The sequence below is a fragment of the Battus philenor genome, unplaced genomic scaffold (genome assembly GCF_028537555.1).
Source record: "Battus philenor isolate CCGP_79_NKW_IND1 unplaced genomic scaffold, ilBatPhil1.0.hap1 SCAF_6, whole genome shotgun sequence".
Classification (NCBI taxonomy): Eukaryota; Metazoa; Arthropoda; class Insecta; order Lepidoptera; family Papilionidae; genus Battus; species Battus philenor.
The window spans coordinates 16676211-16701738 of record NW_027181726.1 but is presented as its reverse complement, the minus strand read 5'-3'; the positions used below and the strand labels follow the sequence as shown (position 1 = coordinate 16701738).

Genomic DNA, 25528 nt, shown 5'->3' with positions numbered 1-25528 from the left:
ATATAGACTGATAGATCTAAAATTATAGAGGGAACTGGACCATTATCCTCACCACATGGAAGGTGATGGGAGTTCCAAAGGACCTTTGCACATAGAGTTCAAATTGTTTTCCTTGTAAAGTTGAACGGCGATACATAAAAGTTAGACTTGCGTCGTTTACTTTAAGTATCTTTCCTTCATTAATTATTCTTCTATTTATATATTTACACTCTTTACACACAATGTGCAGTGACGGACTTATTGTCTACCAGATTCATTCTCTATCATTTAACCTAGAGTGGAATAGAGACCACCTGTAGGTGGGTGTGTAAATATTGAGGCAGATAATAAGAAAATAGTACTATTGTGTACTTATTATCTAATTACTAATAAAAAGTTACATAAATGGGATGATATTATATATCAACAAATTAGCTATCAATTCGCCCACGTCACGAACTTAACGAACTCTTCAATCTCCTTGAGGATGGAATTTCATAAAATCACTTCTTAACAGACGTCTACTCGGCGAAAGAAATATTTTTAGTGAAAATTATTTTCGAAATTTCTTTTTAAATATTCATTTGATATAATACAAAGATATTATGACTCGTTCCGCTGGTAAAGAGGAATAGAATTTCTCCGAAAAAAAAAAAAAACTAAGTCTATGAAAGTTCAATATGTAATAAAATTCTTTGTTGACACTTATACACCGAATTAAATAGATTTCAAGCAAATAAAATTCGCTTATCAAACATTAAAATTGTTTATATTTACTACATAACAGAGGTGAAAAGATAAGTAAAAACTGCGGTCTTCTGTTATATTACTTCTTACTTTAAAATTAAGTCACAGGAGCCAGCGGAAAGACTTTTATTTTATTAGCGAAGAGATAATGAGGATAATGAGGATTCATGTGACCCTGATTTATTCCGCGCTAATATTTCAGTTGTTTAAGTTGTGTAAATTACTTTTTGATTGACGTTGGACAAGCAACTACAACGTGTTTAACTAGAACTGTACTCTGTCCGTTTATGTTTTTATCTTTCCATTATCTGTTTGTCAATCCTTTGACTTACTTACACCTTATATTCTAAATATCTATTATTTTTGGGGATCATATTATTTAAAATATGTAGAAACTTTGTTACCAGCCTATTTGTAGTACATTTAAATTAAAATATTTATTATTAGTCCGTAAGATTCCTGTTATTTGCCTTGATCGAAGGTTGCAGAGGACTGCTGAAGGCACGGAAATTACACCTCGTTTTAAGACTTGAGGACTTTTTTAAGAGCCTGGGGAGAGGCTGTTACATGTTTTTTACCGGATTGTTACTCTACGCGTCTAACATAAGAATTAGAAGGCACCTAAAAGGATCCAACCTTGACCAAATAGGCGGATATTGTTGGGATAGAATGGTTCTGTTACTCACCTGCGTTACAAAGAGAAGTGACGCATAGCACTGCAACCAGCAGCAGGTACCTCCTAGGCGACGCCATGTCGCCGCTGCACCTGCAATAGGACATCTCGTTTAACATAAACAGATAAAATCTAGTGACGACTGAATAACATCTGCATAGTGTTTTCAAATGTTAATGCCTACATCTCAATTAAGCATGTCCATCCGCGATTGTTTCTCGCGCACCCAAGCAAATGTCATTAAATTATAATATTTAAATAGTAACCAGTTGTGTTAAAAGTGTTAATTCTACACGCACCGGCTGCTTCTAGTTCGTATTATCAAATCTTAGCCTGTCGCAGTTATCGGAAGACATAAATAAATAAAACGTATTTAAGAACAAAAATTTAATAACAGATTTAATTTCTTAATAGATTTTCACACTGCAAGAATTTGATTACAGTGATTAAGTACATAACTTGATTATACCTTCATTGTAATGCTATATGGTACAAGTAAGGACGCGTATTTTAATTTACTCTTAGTAGAAAAGGTTTCAAAACGGCGGTTTTCAACCCTTGGTACGCGTAAAATTAAAAGTACGTAGTTTTGTTGTTTAAAGCCAAACAAAATTCAAAGTGAAGAATAGATTAGAAATAAAAAATAATAATAAAATTGTCATGAAGAATTTCTTAGAGAAAGCGAGGAAATCGAGGCGATATTTGGAAAGAGATAAAATATGAAAAAGAACGAAAGAGTTTGTGATGGATAAAAGAATAAAGAATGTGTGACATTGTAAGGGATAAAAAAAGAAAGAATGTGTGACATTGTAACGGATAAAAGAAGAAAGAATGTGTGACAGTGTAACGGATAAAAGAAGAATGAATGTGTGACATTGTAACGGATAAAAGAAGAAAGAAAGTGTGGCATTGAAACGGATAAAAGAAGAAAGAATGTGTGGCATTGAAACGGAAAAAAGAAGAAAGATTGTGTGACATTGTAACGGATAAAAGAAGAAAGAATGTGTGACATTGAAACGGATACAAGATGACAGTAAAAATAAAAATTTTATATGAAAAATTCTAAAAAGTCCCTGTGAACCATGACAGGAGAAGAACAAGGGGACCTTAAAAACGGAGTCATAAAAAAGAAACTTCGTTTATAAACATTACCGTAATGTATTCTTAATAGTACGCGGCTTAAAATTAAATTATTGATAACTAAAGGTGCATTCAAAGTTAATATTGACAATAGATAGTAGATGATAGAAACGAGACGCATGTTTAAGAGATACGGAGCTATTGGCGCAGCAGTACTCATTATAGGATATAGGTAATAAAAGAATCAAACTGTTGAATATATTACTCATTTGTCAACAAATGCATTTACATATATTTCCAGTCAACTTGTATATAAGGTTTGATTGTGAAAACAGGAGCTAAAAAAGATCGGTAAACATTGTTCTAAAATCCTCAGAACCTATGTTTATCTCTGACGTGTCACTCGCATTTTGCCGCAGAGGTACATTGATGGCAAAAAAAAAAGAGGACGGAATGCGCAGGCGCATAGGCCGCGGTCGCTGACCCTGGACGGATCCTGAGACCTGATCTGGGAGAACCCCGTCCAGCCCCGACCTGACGCAATATTCACTCTATCTCCTTTTTTTTTCAGTCGCCATTCGTCCGCTTGCCTGTTAGTCAACTCTATCTTTTTTTTAATCGAATTAAATGTTACTTGCATAAAGTTACAGAGAACACTATAATAAGAGAATAAAATCGTAGTATGGCTGCGTCGCCTGCGCAAGCCGATAACCTGTACGTATGCAACGTGACAAGACACCTTGACATAATCTTTAACATAAAGATTGTTTAGGAGGTAAACATGCCTGGGATTAATATCATGCTGATTTCCACGTGAGAAATAGAAGATAAAAGAATGACTATTAAGTGTATTGCTAGGTTTTTTTTTTTCGAAAATATCAGGCTTTTTGAACCTGGCAGTAGTATTTTGGAAAAATTGGAACCAATTATATGTAACAATATACATTTAATTGTACATTATACCAAATTTTTGTCTTTACGAACGTGCGTAACAAAACCTATCGTAAAGAATAAAATTCTACTGCTGCACCATAGACTAATTATAGGAAACAATTGTTATATTATATTGTACGAATAAGCAATGAGCATGCTACTAAAAACTAACTGCTGTAAAAGATTTCGTACTGTAAGAGTCATTGGCCTATTGCATTATACAGGATGATAAACTATAGGTATAATGACTTTAACGGGGTGAATATACAGCTCATTTTAACAAAAAGTTTTAAAGCTTTTACACCGATTTCCAATCACCCTGTACAAAGTGATCTCTCTGAAATATGTCACATCGAATTAAATTTTTATCAGTAAAGGGTAATTTAAGTGATAATTAAATTTGAGAATAAATTCGTTGAAGTACTGCATTAAAGATATTTGTTAAAGTAAAAAAATCATACGTGTTTGTTGTAGGCACTTTTTAATTCAGGCCGTGCTTGGAACCCTCGTAGCTTTAAATTGAAGGATGTCATAATACAGAAACTCAATTTGACTGGTATTCTTCTCATGACATTCTCATGTGATCACCATGAATGATCTAAAGTGAATGATGATATTGTGAATGAATAAACGGAGAAAAAGACATATAAGTCCCAGAAGCAGAGATCAAAACGAACCTCAACAAGCGCACCTCATCAAACAATCTCCGATAACAAAAACAATAAACACAAACAAGAACAGGAAATCCCAATAAACGAAAATATGAGGCGGACACGAGAGCTCGGGATATCTGGGGCAGGTCAACAACCGGCGCCCCGGGTCTTGACGCTTTAGAAAGTACAGATGCTCCAATATCCGATAATTGACAGTTAGGCGCGTAGCCCCGTTCCATCAGTTGGCGATCGGACAGGAGGCGACGCCCCCCGGCCGGGCGCCCCCTGCCCGCGCGCCCCATATCCGCGAGGGGAGCCGGTCAGCTGGCGCGGACGGTGGCCGGCAGTCATTTATCAATAGCGGACTCAATTGGATGATCGTCCTCGGCCGGCTCGGTGGAGCCTTCCGTGTGAAAGTGTCGCCTGTCTCCTGGGACAAGTCTCACTCGACGCCGCGTGCTCGCGCTCGCAGTCGAGCTTGGGTACATCGGCAACGCAAGTCCTGTAATGGCTGTCTGCTGTTAATCAAAAATATCTATCTGAACTCGAACCTATAGGTTCTAACTCAAGATCCTAATGATTCACATAGGCTCAATTTCGATGTGTACCCTTCACACGGAAATTTCCCAAAGTCTCTTTCTGAACGATCGGTCACTAGAGAAAAATACAGGATGTATTTATCAATCAGTCAACTATTTATATATATATATATATTATTACTTCCTACCATTCACATATAGTGATCATGTGTCAAAAATTTGTCCGTCTATAGTTATATCGTTCTAAAGTAAAACTGCGGGGTCCTATACATGACCTGCTCCGAAAAGATGATCACAAACTCAGCGAGTTTTTTTGGTGATCACTTCCACAAACATTATTGATACAATAGTTAGAGCAAAGCTATATTATCACTCAACGAACCGTACACTGTATTCTTTACTAAAGGAAACTGGCATATCTTAAGAACTAAAATCGAACCACGTCAGGAATACTGAACTGCTCTGCACACGGCTGGTAATTCAAAGACCTTACTGAAGGAGGAGAATTTTATCCCAATACTGGGTTTAGTTTAAGCTTTATAACATAATTCTGAATTTTTACCCTTTATTTTTAGGTGGCCCGTGACATCGCCACCAAGATGTGCTCATTGTCCTTTTGTAAAGGTTATATACCATAGGTTTATATTATGTACTAGATTAACTGAATAATTATCCATCAACCCAAAATCAGAGATCCTTGTAATTTTCTACTTCAAACAAATGAATATATTTTAGACACGTTGGTAGAGGAACGACCGACTACATGGAGAAACTCTTGATCAATGTAGAGGGCAAAAGAGCACACGGAGGGAGTTCGATGCTATGATCGAATCAAAACCTTACCCCACTGGACACCGCTGTATCAGTCGTCATATATGTAGATAACAGTCGCAATCTATGAAACGTTTGAAACTAGTAAGAATAAGTCCAAAATTGAGAAAGTACCAATCCTAGAGTTCCTGATACATTTTTTTTTGTCCTTAAGTCCCTTCTTAATCTAGAAGTTCTGCCTATATCGAATCTGCGTCACTTCCCCCGACTCCTGAAAATTACACGCAATTTTTTTTGCAACTAGCACTTCCTTTATTTATCCCCCTAATGAGTTGATTCAATATATTCTACTTGTTTTAAATTTCTGATATCGCAACGGAGTATTCATTTTTGACTTCATCTGTACAGTATAAAGTCACATCTCCGACATATCAAGATATTATGTTTTCCCAAGACTCGACCTATGTAATAACAAATACGTACTTTATTGTACATCTAACGCTTAGACTATAAGCAATACATTAAAAACATAATAGATAGAATATAATAATAACATAGGAGTACAGTTGACGGCATTACTTCCTTTGGATGGATTAGAAATTTTACAATAAAAGGTACAGTTGAAGTACAAAGAGAAAGGGAGTAATCCCATAGTGACACTTCGCCGTACTGCGTAGTTCATGAGAAAAACCATTCAGTTCAAATAACCTTGTTAATTGTCCGATACGAGACTCCCGTTAGTAACTAGATACTGCGAGGAGACAATGCGCTCTTTGTGAATATTTAAACCATCGTTTATATAGAAAATGAACCAGTAGCAGCTGCTTATAAAGAGTCGTATAATTCATTCAATTTGTAATTTCTGTAAGATATGTATGAATGAATTAATAAGACTGGAGATGTTATAGCAAATTTTTTTATACACCTGGGATACACTAGAAGATAGCAAACGTTTTTTATTATTTTTTTAAAGATTACAGATAAAATATGTTTAAAAACTAAGAAGATTTAACAGAACTCTTATTGATCGTCAACCTATTATCTATTTATGTTCTTCAGTTATTTTATTTTTGTCCCTACTCTGCTTCGCAATGTGCTATAGTTTTTGAAAAGAAGCAGGAAGTAACTGAACAACTATATATCCTTTAATAAAACTTAACACAGCTTTGTACAAATATACACTTTATCAGATACAGCTTAAATGAAATCAAAAAAATCAAGCGACATCACTGCCAAGGATTCTCGTCATTTAAATATTCGTTAATTGATTAATAAGCTTTTTCCGTTAATTTACTTTTAATATGCGTTTTAAATTTTGTAAATGTTAGCCCAATATTTTGCGGCACTTTATCTAAAAAATCTGATTCCGTTTATAACAAATTAATTTGAGACTTTTTACAGTCGAAACTTTGGTACAAACAGTTTTTCATGGTGCCTTGTGAATACACTATGAACATCTCCTTTTTTGATTTTTTATAATAACTGTAAATGTAAAAATATTATCATAAATATATTATGTAGCCACTGTAAGAATATTGACCTCTTTGAACCGATTTCACAAAGATTCGCGGCCTCAAGCCGTAAATAGCTCGAATGGCTCTTTTTTGCTAAACAAATATGTTTTCAATATCCGACATTATTATATTAATTTTGAGACAATAGATTATTATTGAGATGTTAAAATAATTAAAGTGATAACTATGCACAACTTCGAGAAAGAGGCCGACTACGAAAAATTTGCGTACAATATTATCGGCATAACAATACTGCTGAGGATGCCCCGTGGAGGGGTGAAACACGTGTTGAGTGGTTTAACGGTGGCAGTTGTGTGATTCGCATTGTTTGCCGCATACGCATTTATCAGCGTGCTGGCGGGCGGTGCACTTTATTGCAAGACTACTGCTACATAGCGGAAGTAGCTATATTAGTCCTTTTCTTACATATTAGTCAGTGCCTGAAGACAAAAAAGTGTTGCGAGTAATGACATATGAAATTGAAACGCGGACTCTCACTCTGTGCCTCGTTAAGAAGGTCACAGCGACACGTCGTGCAGTGGAGAAAGAATCAGGAATGAGGAGATCCGTAAACGAAATAAGGTTACAGATATAACTTAGCAGCAACTTAAAAATGCAATGGGTACGCCGCTGAGACCAGGCAAGACAAGGCTATGGTTTGGAATTGCAAACAGGCAAACGCAGCATAGAACTTCCACCCACAAGGTCCATATGACTTAAGAACAGACGATTTTGTTAAGGTGAGAAGATGATGTATTCAGGCCGCTTTCAACCGGTCCTCTTGGAAATCTATGAAGGAGGTCTATGGTTAGCAGTTGACAGCTGAAATGGCTATGATGACGATATAATGCAACAGGATAATAACTTTTGATAGCGTTAGCAAAGTCCACACAGTTGGTTACAACGCAGTTCACACTTACTGTTCATTGATTAAATATCCCTCGACTTATAACCAAGAGAATGTTCGAGTGTATGATTCATATCGCGATGTAAGTATCGAGTCAAGTGACAAATGGCCTTAGCGTTTCGTCGAAGGAGACCTCGCAGAGCGCTGTTTCCTCAATCATCGATGTACCGCTTTCTAAATATAACCCGCACGTAACTTGTAAAACTCACGAGAAGCTGCGCCCGCTTCCGCCGCATCACTCGCGAAACCGCACCACAATTAACTTAATTAAACCGTTACAAAATCAACACCGTCTTTCCAACCGTCGACTTGTTCCTTGTTACACAATCTATTTTTGTTTTTGTGCTCGTATGCACACAAACCACAAAAGTTTTAAAATTTAATTTTTAGTCCACGCCACTGTAAGGCATAAGCTATGGGAGGATATATCATAATCGCTACGCTTGGCAGGCTAGTTGGCGATCGCAGTAGTATAATGGTACACAAAGGACGCTGCTGCCCGTCCTCTGGAAACTAAAGCCGATAGTATCCCGGGAACCAAACCCGATACATATGATCACAATCCTCAGTCATCTACCGCTGATCAATCAATAAATCTCCAGCTATACTCTGTGTTTAGCACTAATCGGTGTAAGATAACTCCTGAAGATGCCCCGTGGAGAAGTGAAACACGTGTTGAGTAATTTGACGGTGGCAGTTGTGTGAATCGCATTGTTTGCCGCATACGCATTTATCAGCGGGCTGGCGGGCGGTGCATTTTATTGCATGACTACCACTGCATGTGCGGAAGAGGCTAAATATTGGTCCTTTTCTTACTTAGGATGGACTTCCGCGAGGTAACGCCTGATTCCATTGAATAAAAAATCAAAACCTCCAGTTATAGTTAAAAACTAAACGAATAAATTAAACCAGTTAGTAAATAAGAATTATAAACATCAATGCATTGTAAAGTTTAGGATACAAAGAAGTATTTTTTGGAATGATTCACATTTAATTTTTGATTGAAACATGTATTCATAGAACCTTAAACTAATGCAATGTAACTATTATATTAAAACAAGATATAAATTATGGATATTATTAAAAAATCATATAATTAACTCAAGAAAAACAGCTACGTCCTATCTGTTTTTCTCTAACCAAGATGCGATTGGAACGCTCGTATCCATAAATTTAAAGTTAAGACGCCATCGTAGGGTAGGGTGTTCAATTTTATTTCAGTTTTTTTTTTATAAATTGGACTCATCTAGACTTTTTCTGATAACGGCAAATAAATTAAATTGCTAAAGAGTAGGTATGTGTAAACGCATCTTAAAGTTTTACGTTTATTGGCGCCAATTACAATCATCTGTCCCTTTCACTTGATTACAAAAATAAAGTTGAAAGAGCGCTGTATAATCTTTAGGTAGATACGGCGGGTGAACGACCTGCTCGCGAAGGAGCATTTATGTAACAAATAAAAAGCTTTTTTTTCTTAATCCATTACTTGTAAGATTCATTGGATAAAAGAATGTTTTGTGTGAGGCGGCGCTCTCGCGTGCTTTGAATTCGTGAAAAAATCAATGAAACGAACGGGACCCGGGGTTTTTGTGCGCTCGCTTCATTTACCGTTCGAGTGGTGAACAGCCTTCAGTAACGAGGGTCGGACTAAATTGTCCATCACTGAAGCTTCACGTACACAATTGAATACAAGATTATTGCCTTTAACTCGGGCAGTATCTCGCAGCAATCTATTTCCTCTACCTGATACGCATTTCTAATCCACAATTTGTAGATCTCAAACTTACCTACAGGGTGATTCATGAGTGTTAAAGCTATAAAGGGATTAATATATATCTCATCTGCTATCAATTATTTTATGGTGCACCCTATACAAAAATCTCAGTAACAGATATGATAAATAACATAATAATAATGTAGTAATAAAAATCATTTTAAAAATTCGTATTACTACATATCAACCATCTCTCTCTGCAGATTTTGTACTAGTTATTGGCTTGTCGCATTACAATAGAAATATTTTATATTTCAGATTGGATGGTCACTATGTACAGGGTGATTGAATATAGATTTAAAGTCTTTAAAGCTTTTTGCTGACATATCACTATTACATTCACCAATTTAAATATTTTATATCTATATCCAATCACCCTGTTTAAATGCTCAGAACAATTTCAATAATTATATTTTCATATTTTCATTAAGGTACGTGCGAAGAGGAAAAACAAAAATATTAGAACCAAATTTTTCTTTTTCAAATATGCAAACCATAGAATAATTTAAAGCACTTGTTCCAAGCTGTCAAATATTTGACGGCGATCAAAGTCAATAGAAGCATGTTAAGATGTAATCAAACAAAACATATCATCATGTAATACATAATTAAAATATTATTTACATCTTGCAGTGTACGAAACAATAAATTTATTTTTGTAAATGATTGTCGTTTATTATTAAAACATTCTTCTAAGATGTTTTATTTAATTTATTTTCTGTAGGACTCTAAGACGACAATAATATTTGACAATTTGAAGTCTACCGGGGCAGCTGGACGCATTAAGCCAGCATATCTCAATGATATCACGCAAAATAGTGTGTTCCAGCAGTGGACACAAGACATGTATGTGGCCATTTATCGCATGATCAGAAATTTGAAAAACCTTAACGCCATTACAATACTGTGATTTTTGGACTAAACAAACAAAAACGCAATGTCAGAAATATATGACAACGTGGAAAAGGTGTCTGTTTCACATTGGAAACTTAACAAAATTGACAGAAATGAAGTTCAAACATTGGAAGGTAATTGCAATAAAGGGTCTCTGAACCATAAATGTAAGAGAGTTTATATATAACGAAATGTACAAAACAATAACATTGCAATTTTTTAAGGTATGATTAGAACGTCGCTTGACGTCACCGCGTCCGCCATTTTGAAAATTCGTGTCTTATGATCTCGCGCTCAATAATACGGATTTCAACACACTTATGTAAATTATTATAAATTTGTATTTCTTTTGGCGAAATTCGTTTAAATCTGGTGCATTTGTAATATAATATTTTTTTAATATACCACACATTATTCTGCTATCTTTCATTTCGTATTCTGTATTAATAGTAGTATACGTATAATCTGCAACTTTGAGTCCCTTCTTTGATTTTATTGCATCGTTTTTGGTGCCTCTCGCACTATCACACACACTCCTATCATAGATGGACAGGGTCTTTATCCACTTTATAATTTTTCAAATAATTTTGAACTCTTTCTGAATATCTTTCATTCCTTTCACACCTTCGCCTTCCGTCCAGAGTTGCACAATTTTGACATTTATTATCTTTATCATTTGTTTAACAATTTACTTATCTTTAATTCCTATTTATTATCTTACCATCTATACCGCACTTAATTTACATTTCTAATATCACAGCCAGCATTTATTATATTGCAAATCCATACTTTGTAGTTTTCATTATTTTTTTCCACTGTTCAATATTAATATAGTATTGTTATGCATTATACACGATTTTCTATGCATATTTATGTAAAAATTAATGTACATTTGAATGTAATAATAATAATAAAGCATTCATTATAATTATATACAAGAAAATTACATCGCAATGAAATGATTACCTTTCCTATAAAACAACAAATGTAATATTAAATATCATAGATTGAATATTATTTATTATTTTCATTTCAATTGTAATTGTAGGTCAAATAATTATTTGCTTAATTATAAAGGAATATTATTTTTGAACATCCATTTTTGGGTAAAACCAAATTATAATATTAATGTTTTAATGTGTAAATGTATGTAGGTATGAATTTACCGCTGAACCGTTAAAAGTAGTATATCACGCGGGTTCTTTTTATTTCTAGACTTATTTGTAATTCGCACGGAATGGCAGTTGAATGGTGGGAAGTGGTCAGGCCGCGGCTGAATGTTATCGGCCGACATTGTTTACTACGGCGGCCAAATAGAACGTGCATTCAATCTCACACGCGGTCTAGACGGACGTAAATCATGTTTCTTATGGCACCAATGCTAAAGGATGTGACGCACTAATTGTAACGTTATTAAGGCTCTAATTGTACTGAAAAATAAAATAAAAAGTATAAATCGAAGTTGGTGATGGTCAAAAATATACGTAAACATCAAACAGAATTTCTGATAAAAGGAATTTCGATTTGGAACGCAATTACCCTGCTTTTGTCTACTTATATTATTACTCGCTCTTGTAAATCATAAAATAATAGCAGAAGAGCCTAATTTTATAGAAACAAGAATCAAATAGCACACCTTGTATCATAAACCATACGTGGAGTCGACTAGATGGGTTCTAAACGCGCCCTTATATGAAATCACAACAAATTCAAACGGATTTTTGTTGGTAATTTTCAAATTTGTCCTTAGTGGGCAGAGGAATTCTACTACTTCTGTTCTTTTCAGCTGATGAATTCCCACCGCACATCCCTTCCTATAACCTCAACTATGTCGTCCAGCTCGAGGTCTTCGAGATGGGCCCTGGCCGCTGCCACTTCGGAAGCGCAGTTCACTTCCAAGATATTATCCAAGCTTTTATCACTAAGAAAATTCTTTATACCACAATAGGATTTTTATTAAATTAAGATTTTTAAAGAGAAATTACAGAGCAGTAGTTGCGCATTTAAAAGTCACTAATTTTATGGAGCCAGAGATAGGTATAACAAGCTAGCTTATCTTTGTTTCTTTTGCTAGGAAAATTACACCACTACCACCCTTACGCGATGGAGTTTCCTTGTAAACATACTGAGCCTTCCGAATCTGCGTTCCAACCCGAGTATAGAACAATCTGCCGGCTTCCTTATTCACTGGGAAATATATCCCGGATCTCTTCTAGGTCAGAGTGAACAAGTGCTTACTGAATCGTGCTTCATCTTCGAGCACATCGAGACTTTCTAATAGGCGATTTGGTGGTCAAAAAATAGTGGGCATGGTGCTTTGTAAGTCACATGTGTTTTGCTAAGGATGCTAACGTTATGTGTATAAATTTTATCTAAGATTTATAGATTTCCACTCCTCTGACTTATTGGATCCTAGTACTTTTTGATTAAACTGAAAACACCCGGTGATTATCAATGTAATGCACCAAGCCTTACTTAGATACTTCCCAAGCTTTAGCTACCTGTTGCCGACCCGTCAAGATTCGCTTAATGAAGGTAAAAATTCTTACAGAGATTAGATAAAAATTCACTTAATAATTTGCGCGGAGGGTGGGCTGAATATTTGGATCCGTGCGGGGTTCGTTGACCCGGCTCACGAATAAAGGTAGCGGTGCCGGCGCCGCCGCGTCCGATCGCAGAAGGTTTTTTACAATTTTCCAATAACCGAACTCTGATTAGTTTACGGTGCGGCGGCGTTTTTGCGCCTCCAGCGGGCGCTGTAGCGTTACAGGCAGATGTCTCGAAAAGGATAATATGATCCACAAATAGATTCTGATCGGTGGCCGAATGTATTGTAACAAAGACACTTATAGTTTTTATGGTTTGGAAATAGTACATTCTTCATTGCGAAACTCATTTATTTATATTTTAGTCTATTTTATATCACGTATGTACCTTTATTTAACCAAAAAGCTCAATTTGGTAGAAAGTAGTATCAAATTGTGAATGATGGTTCAATGACATCTTTCAACTTTAAATAAAGATACGATGTTTCCAAGCGTTTTATAAACTGTGTAATGCCCGTATTATCATATTTAATTAAATACAAGTTACACAAATTTTTATTTACGAAAAAAAAGCTTTCCTAACCGTTCCTTTTTTGATCGGGAGTGATGTTAACAAGACAATCTGCCTCATTAAGGGTGGCACAAGGTACGTGGGATACCAGTCATAGATGACCCTGAATAAAAGTATTGTCGTCATTAGCGTTGATGAAAGAAATTATGTTTTTTGGAAACACTGGCTCGATTCCCAGTATAAGAGACTGTATATAATTGATAATTTATGCATTAGTTAAATATGACGGGCAGCAGCATTCTCTCCGTACCATAATACCACACTGCGATCGCTAAACCACCTGTCATGCGTGGCGATTACGGTATATCCCCCATAGATGTCTTTGGGGGGGCGGGGTCTATGGGTTAAATCGACGACACCGAACCGCTGTCAGTGGTGGGCTATACAAAAGAACTGTTAATCATGAGCCTGTGCAAGAGATATCACTGCACCTAGAATGTCCTGTATTCATAGTCCGGACCGAGTTTTTCGAGACATGCAGCAACCTGTGCACGTCACCGCCCGGTTGGGCCTCAAATATTGACGCCGACTAACAGACGGCCGCAAACATTGACTCGGCCGCCGTGTTGACTCACTGTGACGTGACGTGACGTCCGTTGCCAACCAACAATGGATACGTGCCAACTTACTACGTATTCAATATCTCTTTACTCATGATATACACGCATATCAGAAAAATTCATTCATTAATTTTAAATACAATCAAATTGAGTTGCCTATAAACACAATTTGTATCTCAAAATAATGTTACAAGGTTATATACGGATTTTCAAGGGTCAATAAGTGTGAATTATATTAGATTGTATAACGGGAATTGTGCCCGCGCCCTGCAAGTTGAACAAGCCCCTTCAAGCCCTTTACCGCTACTCCTGCTCTTAGATTGGCTGGTTATTAGTCATTAAATTAAAGTTATAAAAAGAGTAAACAATTAAGTATAAAAATAAAAACAATTACAGAGTTAATTAAAGAAAATTATTTATAGCTACTATAGTTATTGCAGTGATCTTGAAATGTCAATATTTGGTTTTTAAAAACAACCATGGCTGTCATCAGTATCATACTCTGGTGAACAAAGGAAAAATAGGCAGGCATACCTTCATTGCAGATCACAGATCTTAGAAGAAACGCTAATAACATAGGATGTTCTATAGATCAGGTGCCCATTTATAAAATTTTTTGGAGGTCTTTAGTTCCCCTGTCTTAAAGCTATGACAGGGACTTTTGTTTCAAATAGTTTTGCAGTATATTTTTACAGCGTTCTCTTCTGTCATCCTCCACAAGTTTTTCTACTCTCTCTAGTATTTGCTACTACTACTAACTACTACTAACTTGGAACCTTCACAATATCTTCAATACAGTAGTAAAAGCCTTATGACTTTTATATTGATGACTTTCGTATCACACTTCTTTATTCGCACTCTCTTCTCTCGTCATTTACAATCCATATACTACTGTATCATCTTTCAGTCTTTACATTATCTCGCATTCTCTTTCCGTTCATTCACAATGCTGGCACACATCGCGTCTCTTTCTCCGTCACATTCCTTGATATCACAGTTGTTTTTTTACAATTTTGTTTCTAAACTCATTTCTTTTTAGTTTTATCTTTATTTCTTATTTAAATTGTATATCTTTTCGCTTTACCTGACTATATAATTACGTTTTATTTTTATTGATTAAATCGTTTACAACTTTGTGCCAATGTCTTAGGAAAATATGGATAGCGTTCAGGGGGCGACACTGTCACTTTCCATCCTATCTTTGTGCTTTATTTCGCATTCCCATCTTTCTTCCGCGACTATGAGACAAGTCGTTATAGCGTGCACCACGATATGGTCCACTGCTGGGTCACAGGTGCACGAGGGATTTTCCTTGAGTTCAAACCTATGTAGGTACTCGAGGAGGTCCCTCGTGCCCCGTGAAAATTTGACCCTTAGTATTACAGCAACACAAGACGGCAGCCTGTTGCTGTGTAGATAATTATTTATATGTACACAACTTCGCGAATGTCGTTACGTATCGGAAATGTTAGTCGGTTTGTTTGTTTGAAACGTATCGGCCGCTACGCGACCGTTGTTTTGAATATACAACTTCGCGCTCGTATTCCGCGCCGTTGTAGTCTGCGCCGTGTTTATAAACAAGCGGAGACAGCTCCGGCAGCAAAGCGCAGACGCTCGATGATAATTTAATACTCGCGATATACAGAAAGCCTTTACTTAGGTAATACACTTTGTGACAAAAAGTGAACAAGTGCTGTGATAAAAACATTAGATGGAAAGAGAGTATTTCAAATCTGGCATTTTGAGAGTTTTTACTCCAAGATCCAGATTAAAAAAACGTGTTGTGCCCATTATGCGTACACAATTTTATACAATGATTTCAAGATAGATGTATATGCGCACATCAAATATTTGATCCATTGCTGCCGACAATTTCTAGAGTCCATGTATTATGACTTAATTATTACGTTTGAAGTCCTCACGCCTGAGCGAATTACACTGCCTCGTGTCAACGGGGCCCTGAATAGCCTCTCCTTTGTTTGCAAACTTGTGTTTAAACAATCAACTGCAACGAAGCCGTGCCTGTTCAAGAAAAATAAGCACTATCTCCACGTAGACGGCGGACTGTCATAGAATACTACTATTTCCTATCGGATTTAAATAAAACAGTTGTTTATTAATAATTCACAATACTGCATGGGTTACATGACCTGATCAGAATGAACCATGTCTTACAAAACCTACAGGTTGATGAATAAAAAATAATTTAAATTTAGGTTAAGTAAAGTACAAAAGTAATAAATCAACAGATCGCTCTGCTTTCGTAATGCAAGTAATCCATGTCAGTTGATTACATCAAAATCTGGTTTTAAGAATTCCTATAGAAACAAACGAATCGAAAAATATACGGAATGTATGTATTAAAAAATTATTATCATGTTTTAAATTAAAAATAAACTGCATTGTTGATTGATTTATTTATTTATTATTATTATTGCTCACTTTGAATCAATTTTATTGATCACTTGTGTACGACAGGAAAAGGATCCGAGAAAATAATAATTTCATTCTTCAATCTAAAATATCTAGCTAGGAGTGTTCCTAACGAGCCCTGGTATTAGAAAAATCTACAAGAAACTTTAACAAATAATCATAATGCAGTATTTAAAGCAAGCTTCCAAACTTCATTATTACATTACAAATCTTTTACTCTTTAATATTTAATGGAATCAGACGTTACTTTGCGGAAGTCTATCCTAAGTAAGAAAAGTACCAATATCTAGCCACTTCCGCACATGCAGTGGTAGTCGTGCAACAAAGTGCCAAACACAGAGTGGCACTAATCGATGTAACATAACTCCTGAAGATGCCCCGTGGAGGGGTGAAACACGTGTTGAGTAATTTGGCGGTGGCGGTGATTCGCATTGTTTGCCGCATACGCATTTATCAGCGGGCTGGCGGGCGGTGCACTTTATTGCATGACTACCACTGCATATGCGGAAGTAGCTAAATATTGGTCCTTTTCTTGCTTAGTATGGACTTCCGCGAGGTAACGCCTGATTCCATTAAACATTAAAGAGTACGACTATGGTTTTAGTAAGTTGAAATCCCACATAATCCTGTCCTCCGCCTACAAAGTATTTGTGCCCAAAAAGGAGCTATTTGAGAACAATTTTTTTAATGTAAATGTTAATTAAGATACTCGTTTGTTATTTCTGCGCTTGCGCCGCGGAGATGAGCGTCCGTAGATGTGGCGCGTCAACTTCCAGTCTAAAAATACACGCAGCGCCTCGCCTAGCCGCGAGCTAATAGAGCCTGTCTCATCCCTCCCTCTCACGCCCTATCGCCCCCCCCCCGCCGCCCCCGCCCGCGCAAGCCTCTCACGCCACATATCAGCGCATCACTTTTTGTCGTTTTTTCGCGAGCGCGTACGTACTGAGGCATCGCCTTCTACACCGCTACGTTTAAAAAAAACACTATTACCTTCTCTATCAAGAGAGTAGATTTTTTATTACAGATATATACGCTTTTGTAATAAGCATTTTGATAATGGAAATTGCAACAGATATATGTAAAAATTATTTAATAGAATTTTAAAAAAGAATCTTCTCTAAAACATTAGCAAACTTTTAAAAATGACAAATGAAGAACGGACTCCCTTTTGTGTGTGTATATATATATATGTATAAATGGTTATACAGACAACAAATTTATTGTACTAATTAATATTTACCTTAATGTAAAAACCAAACAACATATATCTTATTTGTAACGAACTGTCAACGTCTAAACAAAGTCATCTGTTCGAAATATACTGAAAAGAATATACCGCAATACATTCTGTAAAACATTACTAGCCAGAAGTCGATAGCCCCTCTGTTCTGCCAGCCACACAGCTCTGGGGACTACTGCAGCTCGAGCAGCAGTGCTGGTCATTGATTGAGGTTGGGAATTCCCCGCAAAAGATGATGACAGACAATAACTTGTGATCTCCTGAAAAGTGGATAGTGATCATGAGGCCGTAGCCCCGTGGTCTGGTCTGATCAAATCCGAACTATGCTTCATGCCACGCTGTGGTCAATTTTCCAATAACTGTTTTTAATGTAATAGATAAAGTATTACATTCATAAATATAAAATATAATTTTCGCGTACACTGAAATATAGTTTTTAGGTTCGTGCGACCGTGCTATTTACACCGTAACTGTTTATATAGTATAGTCCCCGCATCATCACTGTCTAAATCCTTGTACCGAAAGATAGTGCCGTAATGTTTTTAACTTCAATACAACATGCATTACCTTCATCTTGAAATTTATAAATTATTACAATCGTGTAGCAAACGAAGTTAAAAGAACTGAAACCAAATTTAGAACAAATGTCTGGAACCAAAGAATTATGATCAGAGTTTTAAAAACATAGTCTAGGTACCGTAGACCGGAAACCGAAGACCTAACGACGGTATTCTATAGAAATATCTATCTACGAGCTACAGAATCAGGAAAACGTATTGACCGAAATATAATTGATTTTATGAAGAAATTATCAAAGATTGAAGTTATAATATAACACACGTATTATAGAAATAGATTACTTTTTGATAATTAGATAACATAAACTAAATTGATACATAGCCGACAGTACCAATGTTGCAAAACAGTTACATTTTAGATAATCTGATATACCCTTCTGAGTCACACACTCTTGGCATGTGTATCGTGATAGTGGTGGTCATGGCGCTCCCTTGTCAGTTTTCATCTTTACCTCTCCGAGACAATTCGCACGCATAGATTTCGTGAGGACCTTCTTTGGATCCATCCATCACAAAGCTGGACATGTTACCAACTATTAATAATGCAGCAAGGATCCTCGTCCGTCGCTTCAGTGGAAAGTTCCATAGAACCTACCAGAACAGTTCAACACTTCCGCGTGTGTCTATATATAGACAAATCTCCGAATTGGCCGACTTATGTTTAAGCTAATGCGCCGTCGCCACGCATCGCATCGCTCGTGCATTATTCATTACGCGACCCGGAGGAGTCATCCGTGACGTCATCGCTGGCCGCAGGTACAGTCAGGCGCACAACCCTAGCGCTACCGACCTTATTATTATTAATTTTCCTTTAATATATTTCTTAAGTTCTAACTAAACTTTCCCTAACGTGCGTCAATGTAATTCTTTTTACGAGACAGGCTGTCCCCAGTGTAATGCTTTTCCTTACCGTCAATAAATAATATATAAAATACAAAAAGTTTACATGACTATCAATAAATCATTATATATTTGTTGTTCGGTGATAACTTGACTAAGTTACTTGTAGAACTAAGTTTATTTATACTAAGTGTGCGGGAAATGTTCCAGCACAATACCAAATTAGGATTTACTATTAAGTAGTAATTCTCAACGTATTGTTCTGTATGTATTGTGTAAAAAATTGTAAAAAATTATAAAACGCTGTCGTGCCTCGCAGCTGGGAGAAGAAAGATCCGTATCAAATAGCGGCAACCCTCTCCCAACTGTCTGCGTTTAGTTTAAGCGAAAAATAAATATTGTAAAAAAAACCACTAGCGATAGATATTAGAATTAATAAAAAAAAGTAATTCTGTATCTCCTTATTAAAGTAGCTTCTATTTAACTCCTTTATATAACTTATAAAATTCTTCGCATATTTATCCAAAGTAGACAATTGTATTAGTCAAAGGAGTATCAGTCGGACGGACTGTAATTTCGACTGAGTCGATCGCAGTAAATCATACATCTGCAGCGAGCGCGCTCCGTGTTGCTGACTACTTCGGCCAAGAGACTTTTGTGTTGGATCATTCTTGCGCACAATTCAATTTCCAACGCAGATTTGAATTTGGACATCATCACAGATGCGGCTGCTGCTATTGCATTGTAGTCGAATTTGTAAATAGTCAATACTATTTTCCTTGCCATCAGCTATCATCAAACGAATACATGCTCTGATGTTGTCTCACCTTCACCCTCTTTACATTCATATTTACCATCAGTACTTTATGAAAAACTGAAATTTACAGTTCAAAGCCGAAACTACTTTAAACAAACTGACAGCCATGCAACTACACGCAATTCGTTTTGCAGTTAACTTTGTATAGTTTCAAACTGTTGTTGTCTTCACTTCAAACTTCTACGAAATTGGCTTGTGATATCAGTTTAATACGAAACGACCATTGATCTAAAGTTACAGTAATGTTATAGAGCTTTCGTTGCTGCTAAGTGCTTCAAAATACAGGATGATTTTTGTAGCTTTGATATATTGATCACAGAAAAAAAAAACGTCTATTGTGGGCTCTTATCAGATCAATTTAGTTTTGCCTGAGAATACCAATATTCTAGTAGTTTATGGTCGAAGCCGTAAGACGTTCACCGTTGGACATAAATTGAAAACGACTTGTATCCAGCGTTAGATGTCATTACAAGGGAACCTTACTTGATACTAATTTCTATCAGATTGTGTTCTACTTGCATTTTAATGTGTACGTCTATCATTGCTATAAATGATTTAAAGTTGTGTATGAACTTATGAAAAAAAAACTATGTAGGCGAAGGTACATTATTAAAGGTATAAGGTACATTATTAAATGTATAATAATACATAAGGCCCATACATAAATATATGGTGTTATTGGTGCTTCGAACGTAGTAAACTGTTCAAAATCATATCTACGTCTGTATTTATAGTTTAAGAAGGTACTTCATTCAATTAACAAGAAATAGGAAAGAACATTAATCAAATATAATTAATAATGGTGGAGAAAAGGCGGCCAGAATATATGCAAGTCATCATTTGCTTATATCGTTTGCTTCAGGACAATTTATTTCCTTAACAACAGTACCATGTCTTGGATCCAGCGAGATAACATATTTTAAATCTTCCTTTATTTATAAAAGGAAATGAAAAATTGTACGAATAGAGATAAAAATTTCCTCAAATAATATTCCTTAGACTCTAAACCGTATTCCGTTGCCACTGCACCACCAGAGCTGGTCTGTCACCGTTCACGCAGTATGCCTTGCCTCTGAGTACTCTACTAGCATATTTTTAATACCTATATAGGTGAAATGTATCTCATACTCAAATCATGAATGATACTTCCTATACCAGTGCGATGTTGTTCATATACTTGAATTAACTATCCTGATCAGTTCTTTCGAATGTCTGGAAATAATAACGAAAGACATTTGGCCGACATTTCAATGGACAGACACATCGCCGAAGCGACATATTGGCGACGAACAATATGTCGAAGGATCTTAACCGGATATATTTAATATTTGTATGCATTAATTTTGTATTTTAGAAGCATATCCATATATCACTCTATAGGGGTATATTAAATACACAGAATGCACAGAAAAGACAACTTTGTAAGTAGAATATTACACAGATTTGTTCTGGACCCCTGGCAAAGATGACGTATCACCATTGCACTGCACATCATAGCAATGACTGTCGAAACTTGCGCTCACTCGTGTTGAACTGAACAATAATTATTATACACGTGTGTAACTGTAAACTATGTTATTTAGTGCTATAAACCCAGCAGTGCACTCCGTGGGATTGCAGGACCTATAGTATCAAAATGAGCCACTGAATTATTTGTACGTATGGAGAAGAATTATTACCGGCAAAGACACTTACGGAATCGTATGTCAATCTCTAATTTTATATAAAAAAAATCCCAGCTATAGAAGTCAAAATTATTGTTAAAAAGTGACACCTAATCGCATACCATTATAACATAACTTACATATATTTTTAAAAATGTATGTGATCATTTCAAATAAAAATATTTGAATTTATTTATTTTAACAGTCCAATGACATTTGTGGCAGCAGATAAAAGGAAAATACAAATCTGTTTTTTTCTTTTGTGTCTTCGATAATTTAAACAAAAAACGCCGTAAAATGTCAAAAAAAATATTTGACAAATAAGAAAGAAAAAATGTAAACAATAACTCAATGTAATGAGGTCACTTTTTCGAGGTTCAGCTGTCAAAGTTTACCGCATAAATGAACGCAAAAAAAAGGTAATTAACATAAATGAATTATTGAATCTCGGTTGCAGTGCAAAATTTAAACTTACATGTGACAGCAGGGTGGAATAAGACAGTAGATAGAGGGCGTTCTGAAGCGATCACGGAGTCACACGCGAGACACAAACCGAACGTGCCGAAGGCGATTCGACGTTTGCCGCTGCGGCGACGCAGAAACTAAGCGGAACACAACACACGACCACTCACTAGCGCTGCCGGAGCACACTGAGCGGCCCGCGGCCCGCGACCTTGTCTCACACAATTTCGGCAAACATCGCATAGCTGAGGTGTCCGAGTGGTTAAGGAGTTGGACTTGAAATCCAATGGGTTCTACCCGCGCAGGTTCGAATCCTGTCCTCAGCGAACTTTTTGTTTCTTTTTCTATAATTTCATTTTAACATTGACAAACAAATAATATTTAGTTTTAATATTATTATGAATAATTTTACTACGAAATATTTAATTTAAGGTAACACAAATATACTACGCTCGTAAGTAAATTTGAGTGTTTTAGTATAAAATAAAGTTCAATATTAATTAGAAATATCTTTTTTTACTAATAACTAAATTTTAAACGGAAAATAATGACGTTTAAATTTCAAAAATTGTCCAGTGCGAAACTGTTCGTGTTCTTACCTTTTTCGAAATTTAAACTAATATTATTTTTTAGTACCTATCAAATGTCAGAACCAAAACAGAGAAGTAATAATTGAATGCTCTATAAACACGTGGCACCATTATACATGAGCGGTACCTATCTGTGCCATGAACCAGTAATGGTAAACATCGCCGTAACGATATAAGAAACGCCCTATTTTGTAGAATTGCCGAACAAGCGTTCACCCGCCATCTTTATTCGCAGAAAAAGGTAAACATCTTTAATTGTTTACCTTTAGACTCACATATTTATATTACAAACTAATATATAATACAACATGTCATAAGATTTTGTTGACTTAGTGCTGACAAAGAATAATTTGTTGACAGATACAATCACTTCTTGTCTATTTGACTGACATTAGGTTTGACAGTTTGTTTTTTAAATTCTTAAAAAGTGCTATGTTATCCAAAATTACATAATTTAAGAATAGTTATTTTATTTACTTATACTAAAAACAATTGAGCTTATCTAAACTTAACAATAAAAAAATTAATAAAGTACGTACGAATACAGATAATATGAAGTTATATATCGATAATTACATAATTAATTATAGCGACATCTATTAACAGAATTAGGCAAGTGTGTACTTTTATAAAATCAATTAATTTGACGTGAAGCTTGTGGCTTCTGTGCAGACTAAATGTTTAATGGGAAGCGTAGCCTGGGTGTCCGGGCGGCAATGATTCAGAACGCAAACGCGGCCTGCTTGTTATTACACAACGGAAAACAAAGCAACCGCCGTCGTGCCTTCATGATTATATGATATAAACATCGCACAAGTCAGTGCACCGTCCTCGGTGCGGTGGGTTTTTCGTGAAAATCACAAAGAATATTGTAAATAAAATGTTTACTTTTAAGATTTTGTCGTCGTTTCAGACCATAGACGGCTACTCCTTCAAAGATATCTTTAGGGGTATATACCATAATGGCTACGCTTGGCAGATGGATTGGAAATGCCAGTGTAGTATTATGGTACGCAGAGAACGTTGCTGCAAATCCTCTGGAAAGTTTCTTGTGAACAGTGTAACCCTATTTAATTAATTCACTAAGTGTTAATTATATATAAGACTGCATCTTTGAGAATCGACGCCACATTTGTGCAAATCACTTCTTTCAATAACGCTCTGGATGACCATAAACAAAATGGGCTGGGATTATTTAAGATTGTATCCCAGGAATTGAACCCGCGAATAAGTCTCTGTTCTCAACCGCTGGGCTAGCTTTGTCGTATATGTAATTATATTAATATTATTAATATTACGGTTCAAATTTATATATAATCCCTTTTACCTTAACTAGCATCATTTGCGCAACTACATATGTCTACTGTGCCATTTTCAATAAATTAAAAAAAAAACATGTCAAATGTCAGAGCATAGATAGAAAAATTAAAAATGATACTCTATAAAAATGTTTCTTGATAATAGTTTAACGTCGCATCATCAAAAAATAGATAAAACCGATAACTACTGCGGAACACACCATAGAAAACGAAAGGCGGTTGAAAATAATTCGATTGTCGTTTACGGAATATGTATTATTTAAAGCCAGCATTTCGTTATTTTTATAAATGTTTACTATTTATCCCCATTCAAATTGAAGAGTGTGATGTGGAAACACGTTTATTTAATTATTAAAACAATTTGTGCGCGGAAAATGAATAATTCGCCTACGCGCGGTTGCGCATCGAACCATGGCTCAAATCCGACTCTCTGAACTCCAACGGCCGCAGGCGCACGTGCTGCGCGTCTTGGCTACCTGCCAAGAGCAAGCAAGAGCGCGTATCGTGCACGCCGTGCGAGTGAGCGAGACGAGTGGGCGAGACAAACAAAAGGTTGAGCGTTGTGACGACGTCCGCGGGAACTTTCACATCTGGCGGCTTTTTTATATAGCAATATTATTACATACTCCCCCTTTTGACCAGGACCAGTGACCTCACAACTGGTCAAACCGACACAAGCTTTCGCGGTCGGCCGCGAGGACGTTTTGGAGCCACAGGCTCAGGAATCTCAGTGCATTCACCCTCTCGCGAATGATAGCGTCTTAAGTCAGAGACATGATACTTCCCAATGGTAATATCGGACTTATCAGGAAACGCTAACAGGTACGTAGTTGGGCTAACTTTCTTCTGAACGACGTAAGGCCCGTCTCGTTTAGGTACGAACTTAGCGCTGACTCCTTTTGCAGAGTTGCTGAGAACGTGCGTTTTCATCAATACGAGGTCGCCGACGTCGAGACTGTCACTTTTACGAATTTTATCTTTAACAGCTTTGCGGAGGTCTTGTTGGTGTTCAATACTTTCTTTGCTGGACTGGAGAGTATCTGCGAGTCTTAGCAGATAAGGTGTGATTTGCGGCACGTAGTTCTCCGCTTCGACAACTGCACGCAAGTCCGTCTGAGCTGCAATTGGTGAGCGAAGTTCGCGAGCAAAAGTCAGGTATGCAGGAGTCTGTTGGGTTGCTTTTGTCAACGATGTGTTTAAAGCGAAACGAATAAATGGCAGAGCTTCAGGCCATTTTTGATGGTGATTTTCCACGAGGATAGCCATTTGCACCTTAAGGTCCCTGTTCTTCCTCTCCACAGGATTCGCTTCTGGATGATACAGGGGCACCAGATTCTGCTTAACACCCAAAACAAACATAGCTTTCTGCATAACATCGGCGACGAATTGGACACCATTGTCAGAAATTAATCGCCTAGGAACACCAAAACGAAGGAAAACCTCC

The 25528-nt window shown here is 36.3% G+C and overlaps 1 protein-coding gene and 1 non-coding gene across 3 annotated transcripts in view; one reads left to right on the top strand and one right to left on the bottom strand.

Moving 5' to 3' along the window:
- The window catches only part of LOC137930156 (uncharacterized), a 73000-nt gene that overhangs the window by 24727 nt on the left and 22745 nt on the right, over positions 1-25528 (bottom strand). Inside the window, exons 1-2 of one of the 2 annotated variants that reach the window (XM_068773298.1) lie at positions 22189-22498; positions 1413-1492 (exon numbers count right to left, since the gene is read on the bottom strand). In XM_068773298.1, the coding sequence (XP_068629399.1) occupies positions 1413-1492; positions 22189-22190 (82 nt within the window). In that variant the 5' untranslated portion in view covers positions 22191-22498. Of the gene's footprint in view, positions 1-1412; positions 1493-22188; positions 22499-25528 lie in introns of those variants that run through there. The other variant, XM_068773297.1, reaches the window with a different exon arrangement.
- Positions 22420-22501, top strand: TRNAS-UGA (transfer RNA serine (anticodon UGA)). The gene has a single exon. It is a non-coding gene; the product is annotated as a tRNA-Ser (tRNA).